At 40.0% G+C, this 18,902-nt stretch overlaps 1 protein-coding gene across 3 annotated transcripts in view; it reads right to left on the bottom strand.

Moving 5' to 3' along the window:
- Positions 1-7,903: 7,903 nt before the first annotated feature.
- The window catches only part of LOC136877488 (damage-control phosphatase ARMT1), a 108,859-nt gene continuing 97,860 nt past the window's right edge, over positions 7,904-18,902 (bottom strand). For all 3 annotated transcript variants that reach the window (XM_067151581.2, XM_067151582.2, XM_067151583.2), the window contains one exon: positions 7,904-14,414. In XM_067151581.2, coding sequence (XP_067007682.2) covers positions 13,840-14,414 — 575 coding nt within the window. In that variant the 3' untranslated portion in view covers positions 7,904-13,839. The remainder of the gene's footprint in view (positions 14,415-18,902) is intronic.

Here is an 18,902-nt window from a genome sequence, read left to right as displayed (position 1 = left end):
TATGCCATGCAAACACACGCGTCCTTAACAATGTTTGATCACCGAACTGTGCAGTCAATCTCTGGTAAATTTCCACCACTGTAACTCCTTCATGAGCAAGAAATTTTATAATTATGCGTTGCGCAGTGGAGGGGTGCACCTGTTGCTCCGACACTGTGAGCGTTACTGACGGAACGGCGGGAAATATCTAACAGCATGCTCTCCCCACTCGTATTGGTACTGCCTAAGCACAGCAGAAGCGCAGGGCCAGTCCTACTAACTGTTGATGTTCAGGAACAAAAATCGTGTTTGTATTTGATCGACTTTCAAATGTTTTTCCATTTTCACTTCCGGGCAAATGCCAGCACAGTTCCAATTCACAGGCTACAGATGATTCCTTTCACCTCGTTACTTAATTTCATTCATCATCTCTCATTTTATCTTCATTAGCATTAGAAAGGGGATCCAGCCATAAAATCATGCCATATAAATTCATCTCACCTCATCCCCAAACCCGTATCAAGAAACGGGACGTTGATAGACAAACAATAGGATTAAATTCTATTCTGTAAATTTAAAATAGGTACAACTAAATCAAGACATTGGACAAGTTTCCTAAGTGCATATATTCAACAGCAGAAATATTTTGGTCAAACGAAAACAAGGAAAGCAAGTTTCTAGAGCAGCTTGTATCAGAAAGCAGGAGGAAACCTAGAAGTGTTCTACCCCAGAGTAACACATATAACTTGCATGGCTCATGCTGTTCCTTGGGTGGCAGAGCACGTTCAAGGGTATTTTCCTACTGTGAATCCAGTAATATCTGCAAATATAGACAGGCAACATCCTGAATTTCTGCTTTCAAGATGGCTCTTCCAGACACTCCACTGTCGTCTCAGCTAGTCCTGACACACTAGGGAGATCCTGGTTTGAAGCAGCTTTGTATTATGTGAAAGTGTCACTAGGAAGGTGAGCTTCCAACAAAAATACATTTACCTTCTTTGTTTTAATTAATTTTTTAAACATGTGACAAAATATACTTAGGCTAGCTGCACTGGAAGAGATGAGACAGCTTCAGACGAATCATTTTTGTCAAAGACTGACTCCAGGATAAAGTTAACATGGTTTGTCATGTATCAGCCATACACCAGACGAGATGCTTGTCTCTGACTGTCAGAGACCATTTGAGACAAAACTGTGAAGAAACCTGGGACTACGTTTCATCTCATGCATGCTGGAGACATTTAGCTTTATGCATGTGCGATGTAGGCATCTCAATTACTGCAATACATCATCAATATAGAAGGCTAAAATTGACACCAGCCATGAAAATTCACAGCCTGTTTCCAGTCATTCAACTGGGTTAAGAATGGAATGAATGAAGCCCCCATCTAGCAGCGAGGATAGGAATTGTGCCAGCTGCCGAAGCCTGTCTTACTCCTCTGGAGCAATGATTAATGACTGACAGATGAAATGAAATGATACTGGAGTGTGTTGCTGGAATGAAAGATGACAGAGAAAACCAGAGTACCTGAAGAAAAACCTGTCTCGCCTCCGCTTTGTCCAGCACAAATCTCAGATGGAGTGACCAGGATTTGAACACCGGAACCCAACGCTGAGAGGCCGGTGCACTTCCGCCTGAGCCACGGAGGCTGCTTGGCACCAGATATGCATTACAAAAACAATGTAATGATGCTCTTCGTATCTGAACAGTTTGGTGAAAGTGCTTTGAATCAGTGAAGTGAATTTCTTAAAGTCCTCTTGTAGTTCATCCAAAAACAGTAATGTTCTGAGGGGATGTACCCAAAACTTTCAACAAACTGTCCTTTCCTCCTCTACACATAGGATATAGTAATATAAAATAACAGCCACATCTTCATCACACGCCTTATCGACTTGCAAACCAGGCACTATCATTAGAGGCACCTGTTTGTGGTGAAAATGTTTGCCTAATTTCATAATTTAAGAAACTCCATTTCGGTATATTTTTCTCCTTATTTATTTTATTTTGTCAATAATTTTGCTAAATTTTATTTCCATTTTTCAGCAATAAAGCTAGACCAAATGGTAGTTGACAGCATATTTGCAGCAAAACATTATATTTTGTTTTTACATACGTACAAGAAACATGAGAGTTACGATTTTGCTGAAAACATATTATATTACATACCGTACTGTATATCAAAGTAAGAATGTTAGGAAAAAATCCTGCTACTTGAAAAAGTAGGACCTAGCCTACGTACTTAATTTACACATCAGTCTAAAAAATACAGATATACCATCAGTTCCATATTGCTGAAAGTCAGAGCTTGTCAGATATTGAAAATGACTATCAATATTACTGACTGAGATCTATAAAACCTTCACTGCAGCGTCCACAAAATACCCGTATGCTCATTGCAAGGAAAGAAGAATGGCAGTCACATCAATATATTTACCTGTTCTAAATAAACTACCAATTAGATCCTTAAACAGAGATATTCTGATGTTGAAATGACTCGTAGGATGCATGAGACACTTCATCATTTTTAAAATCACCATTATGGTCTTTGAATCCAAACGTGATTTCACATAATTTTGTCAGTTACTTCAGGATTTTGCTTAAAAGAGAACAGTTTTGCATTTTGAGCCGAATTTGTAATATTTCACAAAAATGTTGCAATTTTGCCCTTTGCAAAAAGCAGGTGCCTCTCTATCATCTATCAACTTAAATGAACATATTTCAGATTAAACTTTTTGAATATGATCATATTTCTTACACACACATTTCTTTAATTGATTTTGTAGCTTGTTGACTCCCTTGATAGAAATGAAGCTGTCGCTATAGCTTCTCCAAATTTTTCAGCAAATCTGGCCTATATTATGGTTGATTTCAGTAAAATTTCTATCATTTTGACCAATTTGGATGAGGAGGAGTTTGCCTCTCATTGAAGCAGTAACAACTGTTGAAATGCTTCAGAAGGATTGAGATCAGATCCCGTATAATACAGGTACAGATGTAGCAGCAAAATTTGAGAAAATATTGCAGCACAATACAGGTTGGGCACCTATGGTGAAAGAAACCTCAGTATTGGATGGCAAGTGTGAACTGATTCATGATTTTGAGCCTATGGAACTGTCTTCTATGAAATGAAATGATATAGATGTTGATTCCCATAGAGAACCTGAAATATTTGTCCCGAATGAGTAAATTTATAATACCAATATAAATGGTCCGTTATTGAAAATTACAAATCTTCCAGCTAACTCATTCCTGGTTGCCAGCGCCTTGCCCCCGTGTGCCAAGTTGGGCTCATCAGTTGGTACATAGCACACCCACCAAGACGCATGGCTAGTGCATACCGTGTGGGCCACTGCGTAGGCTATTTGGAGCCACCGGCAGTGCCAATGCACTATGAGAGACCTTGTCTCATTACCAAAAAACGATGCCTGCCTGGCCATCAGATGATATAGATGTTGATTCCCATAGGGAACCTTAAATATTTGTCCCGAATGAGTAAATTTATAATACCAATATAAATGGTCCGTTAATGGACACTGCAAATCTTCCAGCTAACTCATTCCTGGTTGCCAGCGCCTCGCCCCCGTGTGCCAAGTTGGGATCATCAGTTGGTACATAGTACATCCACCAAGACGCATGGCTAGTGCATACCATGGAGGCCACTGCGTAGGCTACTTGGAGCCACCGGCAGTGCCAATGCACTATGAGAGACCTTGTCTCGTTACCAAAAACCAATGCCTGCATGGCCATCAGATCTTGGTGGGTGTGCTATGTACCAACTGATGAGCCCAACTTGGCACACGGGGGCGAGGCGCTGGCAACCAGGAATGAGTTAGCTGGAAGATTTGTAATGTCCAATAACGGACCATTTATATTGGTATTATAAATGTACTCATTCGGGACAAATATTTCAGGTTCCCTAAGGGAATCAACATCTATATCACCTGATGGCCAGGCAGGCATCGGTTTTTGGTTATGAGACAAGGTCTCTCAAAGTGCATTGGCACTGCCAGTGGCTCCAAGTAGCCTATGCAGTGGTCTCCACAGTATGCACTAGCCATGCGTCTTGGTGGGTGTGCTATGTACCAACTGATGAGCCCAACTTGGCACACGGGGGCGAGGCGCTGGCAAACAGGAAGGAGTTAGCTTGGAAGATTTGTAATGTCCAATAATGGACCATTTATATTGAAATGAAATGGTGTATGGCTTTTAGTGCCGGGAGTGCCCACTGACATGTTCGGCTCGTGAGGTGCAGGTCTTTTGATTTGACGCCTGTAGGCGACCTGCGCGTCGTGATGAGAATGAAATGATTATGAAGATGACACACACCCAGCCCCATGCCAGCGAAATTAACCAACGATGGTTGAAATTCCCAACACTGCCGGAAATTGAACCCGGGACCCCTGTGACCAAAAGCCAGCACGCTAACCATTTAGCCATGGAGCCAGACTGTCTTCTATAAAATATGCACTGGTAAATTCGTGCGATGTGGAGAGGCCTAGGTACAAAAATGTTTTGAAAAAGAAGTCTAGATTTACTTTGGAGAACCTACAACAGTTTTTGGTCATACATTCTCCTTTCGCTACATGATATACTTTTTTGCTTGTTAGTTGGACTGCAGTCTCTTCATACAATCAAGTGTTAACCACATGAATTTTCAATTTCTATAGAGTTCATAAACTGTAAACGAGTTGTGTCGCACAGGTGGATTTGGCCCTGTTTCACGGCCAGATACTCGCACCCATGATACCATCAAGATGTGGAAAAAGCAGAAGAAGAATATTGTAGAGATTCAAGAAGTTTTTTTATGGTTCTCAGTCTTTGGTCATTTCACTGCACTGTAGCTCATTATTTCTGCTGTCAACCCAAATTCCCAACTACAAGGCAACAACACAGTATGACCATGATGAATATTAGAGCAAGTGTAAGGACTACTCGAGTTCAATCGTGCCCCACCAGGCAGCGCTAGAGTGGGCAAACTCCACAGTACCAATCATGCTGGTCTTGCGAATGATGTCAGAGGAAACGCATTACTCCATAACTGATAAGTATATACACTGTCTTTTAAAAAGCAATGAGAGATTACAATTAAAATACCATGGCAGGGTACAATGGCAAAAATCATACATTGAAATAAGAATTATGGCCTTCGTCACATGTTGCGGAGAGCACAGGTTACTGGAGAGTACATATACAGATAAATCGCACGTAACTCCCAGCATACTAAAACAAACACCCATGAAATATTTAAAGGTAATACTCTACTTACCAACTCAATTTGTTGGTTACTGGACTTTCAAAAAGCTTGTGTGAAGATTTGGCGGATGTTCAAGTTCGTAAATCTCGCCTGATTTCCTATGTTCTGAAGAAAAATTGGCACTTCAGATAATGATAAACAAGTCTGGGGATTATATCCATAACATCCTGAAGACAACAGCCAGCTCCTGAAGGACAGACTGATATTTTTTCTATGGAATCGATACAATCAAAAAATATTTTGCCCCATATCGTTTTTTGAGTTCAGTTTTCCATTAATTACTTTCTTGGCCTGGAAAAGAATGTCACATATACTTTTCGAAGGATGTGTTAAGAACACACGGAGAATGGGCACAGGGCGAACACTTAATAAATTTAGAAGAGTGATTAATAATGTACCCAACCAAATGGTACACTAAACACTTCTCAATCAAAGAATTTCGAACTGCATTATCAAATAAAACTACAGAACTTTCCCAGTCTTTGATATTTACTGCATCTTGAACCACAATTTTTTGCTTAATGGAAGTTTCCACTGATTGTTTTACTGTCTTGTTATGCATTTCCACATTCCGGGCTAACATATGCATCTGATTAACATATGAGGTGAAGATAAGCTCCCGTTTAGGTTCACAATATCCTCCAACATTTAAAGCCTGCTTTATAGGGATGTAAAAAACATTGAAGTAGATGCAAATGAAGGAAATCTATTGCCGATGGATGATCACCTAAACTGAAGGAACGCATAAATCCAAAGTGCCATTCCAAGGGATCCTGAGTGAGATTTCCTGTCAACACATACTTATAACCTCTTTCCCAAAGCCATTCACACATTTCCAAAGTACTCTGTAGGGTTACCATCAGTGATTCCAAGGTTCTGTTGTAGGCAAAGGTGTTGTTAGTAGATCTCAGAGTTTGAAGAAAATTAACAAGAGCTGTATGAGAAGGTGAACTTCTACAAAGAGCCTGAGAAGGAATGAATGAATTTAGTGAATAAGCAACAATATTTTTATCACTGGTAAATGTCTCAGTGTCCTCACTACCTTGTAATACTGCCAGTCCCATTTCTCGATAACAATTCATACCTATGGCAACACTGTCACTAAAAAGTTGGAAGGCAAGCCTAGCATTCATTCTCTGGAACGATGATGGGTCTAAATGAGCACCTGTCAGCTTGGAGCAGTCTCTAAGCCCAGCATATCCTGAGAGATCTTTGACCAATTCCCCATAAAAATTAAAACTAATGATTTTGTCGTTATAGTGAAGTTCTACTTTAACATGAAAGTTGTTTCTTATGCATTTCAATACATGCATGAAGTCAGAGAAAGCCTACATCTTTTTCTTAACATCTGCAGGATTAAGGATGTGAGGTTGTAGAGAACTTGTCTTGCCACTGACCCCTAACGATTTCCAGGCCTCTTTATTTGTCTGACTACCATCACAAGTAAAGACAACCACCCTCGTCCCAGCCTTTTCTAACTGCAAACTCACCTGTATTAGAATTTCTGCAAGAATGTCTCCTGGAGAAGCATTTCTGCTTGCATAATCAGCAACTGGTTGCACCCAATTATGCACAAATGGTACGAACATGATCACTAGTGCGTAACTTGCAAGTTCTTCTGGAGGTCTGGTGTGTGTTCACCTAAATCAACTATTCCATATACTTTATGGGAAAAAACGAATGAACTGGATTTCTTTGCTTAGCTTCATCAAAAATAACAACACCATAACGTGAATTTTCACTCTTTTCATCCTCAAGAAAATCTAAAATAGCATTTATGCTATACATATTAAATCCATAAGAGCACTTAAGCCCTTGATAAAGTTTTCTCAAGTATCTTTCTAAGGGCAGAGGCTAGAGGTTATGATGCCAAAAATGATCGAATCCTTTCGGTGATTTTATTCTCAAAAATAAATTCTCTAAAATGACTTCATTGTTGTACCTCATTCCATTAGAAGATTTCACCTGGCATTTCTTAAGCAAGGCGTCGATTATCACCTTTTCCTTCTTGCCAAGTTCTCTGTTTGTTTGTTTTCTCTACAATTAAATGCCTGTGTATTTCTAATCTGCTTTTCCAGCAAATTAATTCTTGATTTTGCTGAGTTAAGAATGGATCTAGCTCGAATTAAATTTCGATTAGCATTTTTTAGGCGACTTTTGAGCAACAATATTGTCTTTTCGGCATCAGGAAGTACACTAGAATGATCCAAATTTTGATCAACTTTAGACTGACCTATTAATTTCTCATTCACTGCTGCACTCCCGTCTTCAATCTTCTTTCTTCTTTTCCTGATTGTGTCTCGGTTCTTTTTCCTGTTAGGAGTTTCACGGGACTTAATCTCACTTGAAAGTTATTACAGCAAATTAGGGAAAATGTGAGGCACTGCTCCTGGATGTAATTTCCATCTTACACGAGAGATATTCACTTTTTCACCATTCACTATAAAATTATCTGATTTCACTATCAAATCAGAGAAATGAACATGACAAATCCTGCTATTAGGCACAAAACAGTAAGCATTAAATTAATTAAATTAAATTAATCAAGCTACATAAGATACATGCTTGAAGTACACAACACACAATGAACTGAATTTAGGAATTGAAAGAAAAGAAAATTCAACTCATTCACTGAAATATCTTGCACAGTAATGCCTCCTGCACTTTTCTATACCTGGCTTGCCGGAACTACTGGAGCACATGTTGGATATAATCGCTTGCAGTGGCGGGACCACAAACTACCTTGCTATAATGGCCGAGTCCTCACACTTGGACTTATATTCGTCATGGTATGATTATGGTATTAGCCTTGAGGGGCTGTAAAACTGCATGCCTAGGATTTCACAGAAGCAACCAGAAGAATTCTTGTCAAGGGAAACAGTGGTGTCTTTGACAGCCAACAAAGCAGTTACTCTACATAAATAAAGTTATTTTGTAGATGGAAGTGAATTAAATCATGTTTATCTGCTGCACCTCAAAAGTACAAAACGATATGCGTAAATGAAACAATATGCATTAACCTGCTAAACAACACTTATGGATTTAACAATTGACAATTAGGCGTACAGTAGGTGGAGTGATCATAGTATAACTAGTGTACTGTATGTTGTATTAGAGTAAATTGAACACTGAGGAGCAAGTGAATTAGAGATACTTGACTAGAAGCATACAGCAACCTCTTTCACCCCGGCAACGGCAGCAATAGGGCATGGCATGGATTCCACAACACATCAGAAGCATTGGGGAGCCATACTGATTCACGACCACTGTACAATCTAGTACAAAGCTTGGAGACTGGTCGGAAGATGGTGCAGGGCTTGCACATTCCTCTTGACACCATCCTCGATGTGCTCAATATGACCGAGGTCGGGCGACCCAGGGTATACGGCAAGCATCCTCATATCTGCGGAGGATTCACTGAACCAACTGGCCACAATTTGGGAAGATGGGCAGGTGCAATGTCTTACTGGAGATAAAGGTCTCCTGCAGGCTGCAGGAGGTGAACAAACGGATGGACATGGTCTGACAGCAGGTCCCTGTACAGTTCGACAGAGAGACATTAGCGATGTACCAGGAGACCTGTTTCATCCAATGTATACAGTTTTTATAAGAGGATACTATGACACCTGCTGGTAAGAGGGATCCATTGCCTATGTGCCTGGCAACATATTTATGTATGTACCAATTGGTAACTGGTATGTCAACTCATACCCTTCCAAACGACATTCTACCATACTTGGGGAACCCAATGGTGGTGTTCATTCTCCCATATCTGCATTTGTGCCATGTGACATGTGGAGAGCAGTTGTCCAGCACTGATCTGATGCAGTATGACCCATCTATCCACCCTTCCCCTTGAGTTAGCCAATGGTGACCCCAGTCATCAGTACCATAAAAGTTGAACCTGGCTGTGGTAGTTTCGTTTGAATCCACGTACTTAAGGTACACTCTTGATATGTGCGATGTGCAAAGCCCACTACCGTATTTACTTGCGTATTAGGCCCATTTTTCCCCACTTTTACAGCCAAAAATAATAAAGGGGAGTCCAATATGCGATAACCTCAAAATTTTGTGCACCGAACACATGACTTCTAGGTTATAAAGAGCTATAAATTGTACGTGTAAACATTGTAGACTATTATTTAACAAACTTAGAATGTATTTAAGTTATACTGGCTATTTTCGTTGGAAGGCAGCATTTCTAAATGTAAAAATACAAAAAATGGTAAACACGACTTTTAGGCCTATGGTACATATACAAGTCTGTTTAAGTTACTCGTATCACGTCATTCGTTACATCACATTAATTCCTCTGGTGAGGTTGACGTCAGGAAGGGCATACGGCCGTAAAAACTCGCTACGAAGATTCGTCTCACTTCATACTCGATCCCGTAGAAGAAAGGGATAAGGGTATCGTGTTATCATATAATTAAATATTGATACAAAAGAACTTAATGGCTACTCATTTGTCTGTGTCAGTTCAGCAGTAGGCCTACCACACAGTAAACCTGATCATTGCTTTCATTTGAATTATCGCCTTGCACCGCCAACTTTCCTGCCTTGCTACCGGCGTGTCGGCATTCTAAGCGACGTCATCTTCACTGCCAAGGAACTTACTTCACTGCTATCTCTCGTCAGTCGCGTCAGCCATGCTTTTATTCTCTTTCAGCCATGCACTGCAATCAAGAGCACGAGGTGCCGTCTTTTTGAACATTTTAAAAATAATTTTGTTCCCGGCTATAGAGTCTAAACAGTGTAAATCTGTTCCCAGATGGTCTCTGATATTCCTAGTTCGTGTATATGTAGCAGAAGCCACTCCTTACGAATAAAGTCGTGCTGTAGAAGGCATGCCAAACCATCAGCTGATAACTAGCGTATGTTACGAGTTGTACTTCCAAATGTAATACATAGTAACCGGAAACATTCTTTTGATAACGGCGGCTGTTGAAACACAGACCCTTATTTTTCAGTGTATTTCATGCTTGTTCTTTACATTTATCACATCAGGATTTGCGTAAACAGCTGTCCATGAGATGACAGACCACATTGTTTAGGTTAAGTATATTATTGCCCTGATAGTGCTAAAAGTTTGACGGAAAAAATAAAAATAAATGACAGGAAAATATACCGCATTTATGAATATCTACAGGTGTGGCGGTAATGCATTTTATTATCATAATGTTTAATTTTGTACAGTACGTTTGTTGTCTCTTTTTTTTAAAGGCATAAGTTACCCTAGTATGTTTTGTTTGGCGTCTCCGAAAATCATTTAAAGTGTGTGGGGACATAAAATTATTATTATTTGTTAGGTATGTTGGCGAGTAAAACTATCATTTTAATTGGATAGCTTCTATCACGTTTTAAACTTGCTTCTCTCCAAATACAGATACCTGTATTGGCCCGAGTTACGAGATATTAAACGACCACTTTGTTAATGATCTCGCCTGCTGTATAAATAGCAACAACCGTGAATATTTCTCAACTAAAGTAAACTCGTTTCCTCATCCCGTGGTGGTACAGCTCTTTTTAGACACACCCCCAGTGGAGACGAGTTACATGTACCGCTTTTACTGCATATCAACCTTCCTGCCATTCGTAAATCTCTGGCAGTACGGTACTGGGAATCGAAGTCAGACCCCGGAAAACAACAACTAATTGTGCTAACCATTACGCTGGTGGACATTATTAACTACAAAACACAGACATATAGCATGACTGATGCTTGCTTGCAATGCGCGGGTTGGACACGAAGCTAGGCCTATTCATCTATTTGTGCGACGTCATCAGAGCTGCAGTAGACCTACGCTACAGAGGCGGACATTTCTTAACTACGAAACACAGATGTACCGCATGGATTCAACGAGTTTTTCATTGCGTAGGTTGTACGGACGAAACTATTCACAAATTTGTGCGATGTCATCAGAGCTGCAATAAGACTTGTACCCGCTTCGAAGCGGAATCGTCATCGTTCTCAGACGAATTACGTTGGGGGGTCTTATAGGCAAGAGATTTATTTTTTAATTTTCTTTGTCTCGAAAAGCCAGGGGTGTCTAATAGGCGAGGGGGTCTAATACACGAGTAAATACGTTATTTGCATGACTTTGGAGATAGAATTGTCCACATGGTTGGCACCAACAACTTGGCTGCGAACAAATATGCTGGTCTTGTGTTTTACCCATCCTGTGCCAAACTGTTAACCATCGGTCACGTGCCATGCTCTATTATTACATATGCTCAGCCAACCACAGCACCATTTTACTAAAACAGATGTTATCTCTAATTCAGTTCCTTGTCAGTGTATAACTAGTCCTTTTCTTGCTCATCAGTGTATAACTAGTCAGTTTTCTTATTTTTTATTTCTATGTTTAGTGCAATATTTACTATACTGTATATTCTTTTCCGTCCTACATCCCATCATTTGTCACCACTGCACAAGTCACTTCCTGATATACCACAGGTGCTATATCGGGCCTCTACCGTATATTGTAGAATCCCTAACAGTGCTAAATTCTGACTCTTCAGCATCCCTGAAGAGAATGAATTTTACCCAGCTTACTTGTGCTAGAGTGTCTGGTTAAAGTGCGACTTCTCAAAATATTGATGAAATGCCCAATAACCATACTCTAAGGCTGGGATTATTTCAAATGTATATTTTCAAAAATTACAGACCCAATACCAGAATTATTTTATGAGACTTAACATAATAAAACATACAGGGTGAACTTGAATATAACCGACAAACTGCAGGAACTGAATCCTGACTGGAAATGGAGGAAAAATGTCCTATGAACATGTGTCCGGAAATGCATCATTGCGACGGTAGAGGAAACAGACGAATGAAATTTTCTCCGACTACTTGCAGTGCTTTTCTTCTGTTGCAGATAGTGTGATTGAAGCAGCGTACTCTCGGAAGCAGAATGGTCCGGTATTCATGTCGGGAACAAGCCGAGATGGTGTTTGTGTATGGCCAAGCCAATGGAAACGGTCGAGAGGCAGCACGGCTATACCAAATCAAGTACTCTCACAGACACCAACCACATCACAATACGTTTCAAGCCATTTTTGGGTGTTTGTGTGATCATGGGTCCTTTCAGACAGAAGAACGTGGAGGGAGGCGGCGGACTGTGCGTACACCAGATATGGAGGACCAGGTTCTACAGGACATTGAGACAAACCCTAGTACAAGCTCCAGGCAAGTGGCCTGCCAACATGGTTTACGCCAGACTACGATTATGTGTGTCCTGCATGACAACTGCTATTATCCCTATCACCTGCAACTAGTGCAAGGATTATTGGCAGCGGATTTCCCTCTACGGGAATGATTTTGTCGATAGTTTTTGCACCAGGCCATCACAGTTATGGGATTTCTGTCGTCAGTCCTCTTTACCGATGAAGCAACCTTTACCAGAAATGGCATCGCCAATCTGCATAATCGTCAGAAAATCCCCAGGGAATGGTTGAAGCGTCTCACCAGCATCGGTTCAGCATCAATGTTTGGGCAGGGATTCTTGGCGACCACATACTTTGACCAGTTATTCCACAACGCCTTAATGGAGGAATGTATCTGGACTTTCTGCAGAATACTCTGCCTGGATTGCTTGAGAATGTGCCTTTGGCAATAAGACAGGTTATGTGGTTTGTGCATGATAGAGCACCACCCCACTTCTGCATTACAGTTCGCCAACACCTTAACAATATTTTCCCCAGACGCTGGATAGGACACAGAGGCCTTGTAGCATGGCCTCATAGATCACCGGACTTAAACCACCTGGATTTTTACCTCTGGTGACATATGAAAAGCGTTGTGTATGCTGAACCAGTTCCTGATGTGCAGACCCTTCAACAGTGTGTTCACGACGCCTATAACGCTATTCAGCGAGAGGCCAAAACGTGCGAAAAAGTGAGGCAATCCATGACACGTCTGAATACGTGCACTGCAGCCCATGGAGGCCCCTCTGAACATCTGCTGTGACGTGGATGCGATTCAACTACGTAGTGTGTTCCGGGGCTATTTGTTGTTGCTGCACACACACCGTTCATTTCCAGACACATGTTCGTAGGACATTTTTTTCCTCCATATCCAGTGAGGAATCAGTCCCTGCAGTTTGTCGGTTGTATTAAAGTTCACCCTGTATATTAAAATAAAGATAGTATGGGTGATAATATTGTTCGTATCCATAGCATTCCTTGCCCTGTATATGCCTCCCAGGTGTTGCCAAATGAACAACAGTGCTGGCAATTTGTAAGACCAGTCCTTTCAAAGCTGTATTGGGATATCAGAAAATTAATGGAATTTGTCCAAAATCTGCCATTAGGAGGAAAAAAACCCATGAAGATGGTATTACTTACTCTACAGAGCTAATTATTTACACTCATAAGTAACAAATTAGACCTTGTAGTGTAAAGGTAAGCTGAATAACTACATATAAAAGCTAACATTTAAAAAAAGTCTGTATAAGGGCCAAAAAGTAACATATTTCATCTGAACATACTCTTCCTATCCTGGATCTTCAACTAAAAACTATCCTATTATCTTTCAAATATACCTTCACAACCCATCAACAGGAAAAATTAACACTGGAGAAGAAAAAACATATCAAAAATTTTATCCATCAAACTGAATAACAGCATACTGCCCTGAAATGAGCCAGTCTTCGCTTTTAGCAGAAATCAGTTCTGCTTGACCTGGAGCCAATCCACAGATAACATCAGCCTTAAGAGTTCTTAAAGTAATCAACTTAGTGGGGTGAAAACCCTGTAGGGCTTTACTGAAAGGTTCAGTGGGATCCCAGTTAATGTCACCTGTTAGTTTACGATAATTGAGATCACCCTTAAAAATTACAAGGGATGCTTCACCTAGACTGTTGTATAGGTCAGGATCTGTCTTCTTCATCATACTATAGTCATGTGGCAAAGTCCAAAATGTGTCAGCTTGCAGAGTCCACTTGCCAGAACGGAGATAGCCATGCCAGCGAACAGCGAGGGAGCAAAGGCTTGAGATTTTAGACTCGGCCAACCTTTCAATAGTCCAGTGAAAATCATGAACCATTGTATCAGATATGTACCACGGTAAAACTTTGGCATGAAAACAAATTTTTCCAGCCAGACCAAAGGTACATAGAAAATCAGCAAGACAGAGATCCGTAAAAAGTTCATAACCCGCATTATCCATCACTATATCTGGAAATGAAGAAATTCAGAAACATTAGTACTCAAAATATAAACATCAATTACCTCTTACTATATCTGTATTAATGCAAACCCAGCCAACTTTTATGCAATAACAGATTTTATTTAGAACATAGCTAATCATATGAACAGTGATTCTATTGATTAACATATTGTCGTTGTGCAAAGGAAACCTCGTAACTCCTTCGGAGTAAAGTTAACAGGAGAAGCTCAAAACTGAGCGGTCAGCAATGGCCAGAGAACTGTTCCTGGCATTTCCAGTGCTTAACGATAGCCCAGTTATTAAACTATTGGAGTCTTCAGTTCCCTTCTCAGGCAACGTGGCAAGCCTTCACAAGACACATGGAGAGATAGGGTTTTCTCGGGAGTGGAATTACGAGGTTTTCATTGCCTAGCAACGATATATATCATTTATATAATTTAAGTATGTGAATGTTAAAAATGTACCGAATATAGGTGCCCAACTCAACTCCAAAGTTCAGTCTTGAGTCAGACAGAAACTTATTTTCTAAGGAAACTGATCTCCTGTGATGTTAATGACACTCAAGGTCATACAATTTAGTGAGAATAGAAAAATACAGTGAAATTTATCATAAATTATGCCCTTGAAATCACTTTCTCTGAAAGACATCATCTTGTTTACAATCAGTTTTAATTCTTTCTGCAAAACTTAACACACTCGATTATCAGTCCATTTATCACCTTCTAAAAGCAATGTAATGTGAAAATAAAATACTGTATACTGGAAGCTGGAAATTGTAACCATCACAGCAACATGAACATATTTATATTCATAAACAATGTAATTCCTGTCTGGCCAGGTTATCCTGCTACGGTATGGAGTAGACCGTACAGCCAGCGACTCAACGCCGAGTGTTGGGCGGCGGGAAATAACCTGACACCCTAAAGGAGCCAACGGCTTATGGCGGAGGAGCTCCCTTAGGAGGGTGATGGTCCCTTAGTGGAGGAAATGCCACTAGAATCCATCAGGTAGCGTCTGTACTTCATGTTAGAAGCGGCTACCAACAGCGTCTGTTCTCCATGTTAGGGGCGGCTGAGTCTACACCAGTGAAGGCAAGGGGAAACCACACTGGTATAAATTCCCAGGAAATCACTATGGCGAGGAATCAGAAAGAAACGGCCCCTAGTCCCGGGCAGCCCTTAAATGGGCGAGGGGTGCTAAGAATCTCCCGGCTCAAATTAGTGAATTCCGCAATAAGAATGTGGACTTGGAACGTCAGAAGTCTCTATGCAGCTGGAAAGCTTGACAATCTTATCAAGGAAATGGTTAGATTAAGAACACCATTAATGGGAATTAGTGAAGTTCGCTGGCCGGGTGCAGGTAAATGTCATTGTGATGATGGTACATTCTATTACTCTGGTAGCGAAGATAATGATAAAGATCATAGAAATGGAGTCGGAATCTTTATAAATTCTGAACTTACGAAGTATGTCAGCAACTTTGTACCAGTCTCTGATCGAATCATGTTATTACAGCTTTCATGCTCACCTTTCAACGTAAACATCTTGCAGATATATGCACCAACAGCGGACAAAAAATACGATGACGAAGTAGAAACATTCTATGAACAACTTGGAACTGTTCTTAAAGACTTGAAGAAGGATGAAATAACTGTCATAATGGGTGATTTCAACGCAAAAATTGGTCAAGGGCGTCGTTCCGACTTGGTAGGCGAATTTGGGCTTGGTAAATGCAATGACCGGGGAGAAAAGCTGTACGAATTTTGTGTAGAACATCAAATGGTTCTCACCAATACATGGTTCAAACTTCCAAAACGTTGTTTATACACATGGAAAGCTCCTAAAGATGATCCTCAGAATCCTGACTCAACAAGGAACCAAATTGATTACATTCTGATAAATAAGCGTTTCAGAAATTCCATCAAAAGAGTCGCAGCATATCCAGGTGCAGATATTTCCTCGGATCATAATCCATTGATAGCTAACGTAAGAGTTCGTCCGAAAATCATGAAGAATAAGCCTAGAAGAAAGGTACTAAATACACCTAATCTGCAAAATTGTGAAGCTTGGCAGAAAATTGCTCAGGATTTGAATAGGCATTTAAAAGAAATCAATACCAATAACTGTGAAACAGCAAATGATTTATGGAATCAGTTTAAAAGTCGGGTAGAGATACTTCTTCAAAACAAAGATCAAAAGATACATCCAATGAAGAAAAAGAAATGGATGACAGATGATATTCTTGAACTAATGGAACAACGAAGATTAGTAAAAAATGATGCAGAGGAATACAAAAAATTACAACGCCACATAAGGAAAGAAATACGTGCTGCGAAAGAGAACTGGATGAAAGAACAATGTGTGGAAATGGAAATCTTTCAGTCTAAACATGATCTGTTCAATATACATCGAAAATTAAAGGAAATAGCTGGCATGTACAGAAAACGTAACCTTTCTGTACTGGTTGATGTTACAAACAGGCCTATTATTAATGAAGAAGAAGTTTTAAATACTTGGGAAAATTATCTGATAGAACTTTTCTGTGATCAGAGAGGTGAGGAATCTAACGAACGAGCTAATTGTGAAGGCCCTGACATTCTTAAATCAGAAGTGCTATATGCTGTGAAAGTTTCAAAAAGCAAGAAATCACCAGGTCCAGATAACATCCCTGTAGAACTTCTTAAAATGATTGACGAAGACAATATCCAATTCTTGGTAAAGTTGTTCAATACTATATATAATACTGGAGACATCCCATCTGACTGGCTGTTATCTACATTCATCACGTTGCCAAAGAAGCAAAAGACATGCAAGTGTAATGATTATAGGCTAATAAGCCTCATGAGCCACACACTTAAAGTATTCCTTCGTGTAATACATAACAGAATCAAGACTAAGTGTGAACAAGACCTCGACGAAACACAGTTTGGGTTCAGAAATTCGTTTGGTACAAGGGAAGCATTGTCTGGGCTAAATATCCTAATTCAGAACAGTCTAGATCAACAGCAAGAAGTGTTTGCTTGTTTCATTGATTTTGAAAAGGCATTTGACAGAGTACAACATCCAAAACTTGTAGAACTCCTAAAGGATATAGGAGTTGACAGCAAAGATATCCGCATTATTGAAAACCTTTACTGGAGACAAAAGGCCGTTGTCCGAATCGGAAATCAAACTACAAACGAGATAGCCATCCAAAGAGGAGTTAGACAAGGTTGTGTTTTGTCTCCATTGTTATTCAACCTTTACTCGGATAAAATTTTCAAAACAGCTTTAGAAAATCAACAATATGGAATAAAAGTAAATGGCGGCATAATTAACAACATAAGATATGCGGATGATACAGTCATCCTGTGTGACAATTTTGAAGGTCTCCAGCTCCTACTCAATAATATCAGTGCAGTAAGTGAGGACATGGGACTAAAAATAAATGTAAACATGACCAAGTTCATGATCTTCAGCAGACGTGCCAATGCTGAGGCAATCTTACAACTAAACAACCGACAGATTGAGAGAGTAACCACTTTTAAATATCTGGGTGCCATTGTCACTGAACAACTTGATCCCGAGAAAGAAGTGAAACGGAGGATAGCAATAGCACGAAAAATATTTACAAAAATGAAATCTTTCTTTTGCAATGACTACTTAAATTTAAAACTTAGACAGAGGATGGTCAAGTGCTATATATGGTCAGCCTTGCTATATGGTGTGGAAACATGGACTCTCAAGAACATATCAGTGAAATGCTTGGAAGCCTTTGAAATGTGGATCCACCGTAGGATGCTCAGGATTTCGTGGGTTGCACGACTAACGAACCAAGAAGTACTCAGAAGGGCAAGAGCAAGTCGGGAACTCGTTCAAACAATAAAACTCCGGAAGATCTCTTACCTTGGCCACATCCTTAGGAATGACCGTTACCTCATCTTACAGCGGATTGTACAAGGCAAAATACAGGGTCGAAGAGGTGTCGGGAGGAGGCGAACATCATGGCTTGGAAACATCAAAGAATGGACTGGAATTCACAGTGTTGAAAGACTTTTCCACCTAGCTAGAGATCGTTCTGCATTCGCCACAGTGATCGCCAACGTCAGGGGGTCCTGATACGGTACTATGAAGAAGAAGAAACAATGTAATGTGAAAAAATTCAGTGTGCACATGAGTGGAAAGAATATACTACTACCTAATTACACTGCTCAACAAAAGTTTGGAATAACATATATACGACTACATTGGATTCTTACAGTCAACTATTTGATGGTTTTACAATAAATATTTTAAAAAGTAAGCATATTTCCCTCTGAATCAAACATTTTGACCAATATATACTGCACTAGCAAAACAAAAGGCATCTTCTGAAATTAAATTCAGACAACAACAATTTGAAAATCTCTTCATTGCACGGTGGTAGCAGTCCTTTGTAATGGGTATAGCCACCCCACATATGAATGAGTTCTTCCTCCCTGTGCTCCATGCTTCAAATGAGATCATGAAATTTGTCTT

This window comes from Anabrus simplex, chromosome 7, assembly GCF_040414725.1.
Source record: "Anabrus simplex isolate iqAnaSimp1 chromosome 7, ASM4041472v1, whole genome shotgun sequence".
Lineage (NCBI taxonomy): Eukaryota > Metazoa > Arthropoda > Insecta > Orthoptera > Tettigoniidae > Anabrus > Anabrus simplex.
Note: the sequence above shows the minus strand (reverse complement) of the source record. Positions and strands in the feature narration are given on the sequence as shown.